Source organism: Staurois parvus, unplaced genomic scaffold, assembly GCF_062004578.1.
Source record: "Staurois parvus isolate SC_StPar_1 unplaced genomic scaffold, SC_StPar_1.0 ptg002995l, whole genome shotgun sequence".
In the NCBI taxonomy this organism is placed as follows: domain Eukaryota; kingdom Metazoa; phylum Chordata; class Amphibia; order Anura; family Ranidae; genus Staurois; species Staurois parvus.
Genome location: NW_028320791.1, coordinates 17,618 through 20,000, shown reverse-complemented (window position 1 = coordinate 20,000; position 2,383 = coordinate 17,618). Strand labels below are relative to the sequence as shown.

General features: G+C 49.3%; 1 protein-coding gene across 1 annotated transcript in view; it reads right to left on the bottom strand.

The window, feature by feature from the left end:
• Nucleotides 1–2,139, bottom strand: part of LOC149428734 (uveal autoantigen with coiled-coil domains and ankyrin repeats protein-like) — a 27,296-nt gene extending 25,157 nt beyond the window's left edge. The window contains exon 1 of the mRNA XM_089667065.1: nucleotides 1,829–2,139. Coding sequence (XP_089523191.1) covers nucleotides 1,829–1,864 — 36 coding nt within the window. The 5' untranslated portion in view covers nucleotides 1,865–2,139. The remainder of the gene's footprint in view (nucleotides 1–1,828) is intronic.
• Between the last annotated feature and the right edge of the window lie 244 nt (nucleotides 2,140–2,383).

Below are 2,383 nucleotides of genomic sequence, written 5' to 3'. Positions count from 1 at the left end.
TAAGATTTGTACAAGTGAAATATAGCCAGGGGCGGATACTATGAATAGATGGGGGGGGGGGGGGAGGAAAATTATTAAAAAAAAAAAAAAAAAAAAAAAAAGAGTGTCTGAGACAAGTTCTGTCTCAACTGGTACTGTTGCCCATAGCAATACCGGGGGCACCAACCCCTGGGCCCCAACACCAGGGCAATGACACCAGGAGCCCCAGCACCTGGGCCCCAACGCCAGAGGCAATGACACCAGGAGCACCAGCACCTGGGCCCCAACGCCAGGGGCAATGACACCAGGAGCACCAGCACCTGGGCCCCAATGCCAGGGGCAATGACACCAAGAGCACCTGCAGCTGGGCCCCAGCGCCAGGGGCAATGACACCAGGAGCCCCAGCACCTGGGCCCCAACGCCAGGGGCAATGGCACCAGGAGCCCCAACCCCTGAACCCCAACACCAGGGGCAAGGATGCAAGGAGCACCAACACCAGGGGCAATGACGCCAGGAGCACCAACACCTGGGCCCCAACAACAGGGACAATGATACTAGGAGCACAAAAACCTGGGACCAACACCAACGTTAGCTTATCAATGGAATATCCAATTTCCACCCCCCCCCCCCCCCCACTGGAGCACATTGGATCATGCTTTGAGGTTTTTTTTTTCCTTCCTCACAGCCCCCATCAGATCCCACCTGGTCCCCGTGTTGCGTGTGTTCCTTCTTCCATCCCTTCCTTTTGGTGGTGGTGCTGCCCCCCTTAAAAATGCCACTACCCTCCGAACGATGCCGCTGCCCCCCTGAAAAATTCCGCCCTAAGCAAATGCCTTGTGGTAAATACGCCCCTGGGCGCAATATAAATCCTGTATAATAATGCACGTGTACTGATACAGTCTGCGCTTTTGAAAAACAACAGACTTGCTGACTGGATCACCAGATGAGAATAAGAAGAGAGCATAAAAAAAGGAAACGAATGCAGCCGGCGCATCTAAGATTTGGTAAGCTGCAATATGTTTGCTTTTGGGTTTAATAGTGCTTTAATCGCCCCCCCCCCCATGAAGCATGCCAGGATTGAGACTCAGCATGAAAATACAGGAAAGTTTGATGCAACAAAATAGGGGTACAGAATATTAGAAAAGAAAAAGGAAAAAAAAAAAAAGAGAAAAAAGAAAAAAGAGAAAAAAGAAAAAAAAAAAAAGAGAAAAAAGAAAAAAAAAAAAGGAAAAAGAAAGAAGAAAAAAAGAGAAAAGAGAAAAAAGAAAAAAAGAGAAAAAAGAAAAAAAGAGAAAAAAGAAAAAAAAAAAAAGGAGAAAAAAAAAAAAAAAAGTTAAAATAAAAGAAAAGAAATGTATGCACACAGAAACATTACTTAACAAATCACATCATCATCGATCTCTGGCATCGCACACATCACATCATCATCGATCTCTGGCATCGCACACATCACATCATCATCGATCTCTGGCATCGCACACATCACATCATCATCGATCTCTGGCATCGCACACATCACATCATCATCGATCTCTGGCATCGCACACATCACATCATCATCGATCTCTGGCATCGCACACATCACATCATCATCGATCTCTGGCATCGCACACATCACATCATCATCGATCTCTGGCATCGCACACATCACATCATCATCGATCTCTGGCATCGCACACATCACATCATCATCGATCTCTGGCATCGCACACATCACATCATCATCGATCTCTGGCATCGCACACATCACATCATCATCGATCTCTGGCATCGCACACATCACATCATCATCGATCTCTGGCATCGAACACAAACTGCACACATCCAGACACGCTCAGAAGGGACTCACTTTGTGCTTCGAAGAACAGGTGAACCAGGGTGTCATCCTGGCCCCGTCCCGGGTTCCGGCCACAGACACCTTGCGATACGGGAGCCCGAAGCGGAACACAAGAATCTCAGAAAAGGTCTATGCCAGCTGCCATCTACCCCGAAGACCGGTGCCCCATTGCCTGCCCCAAGACAGGGCAGCACCGGCAGTCATCTTCAGGTCATTGCCGTCTCCTCCATCTGCTGCTTCTCCTGCGATGTCTCCCCTCCCCTTCAGCACTCAACCTCTTCTCTGCTCTTCACACAACTAAGGACTTCTCCCAAAATGCTCTCCTTGTAAACACAGCGGGCGTCTCTGGCTCTGTCCCAGGAGGGGGGGGGGGGGGGAGGGCTGCTGCTCTATTTTTTGCTCCAGGAGGAGGTTAAACAGCTGAGATAGTGAGGAGGATCTGTACACACATGCCCTGCATTCCCATGCACTGAGCCATCCGGCCTGCCTCATAACTCAGGGCAGGGAGCATTAGAATAACAATTGCAGGGCTGACACCCGGCCTCCCAATTCTTCTGTCACTGGAGG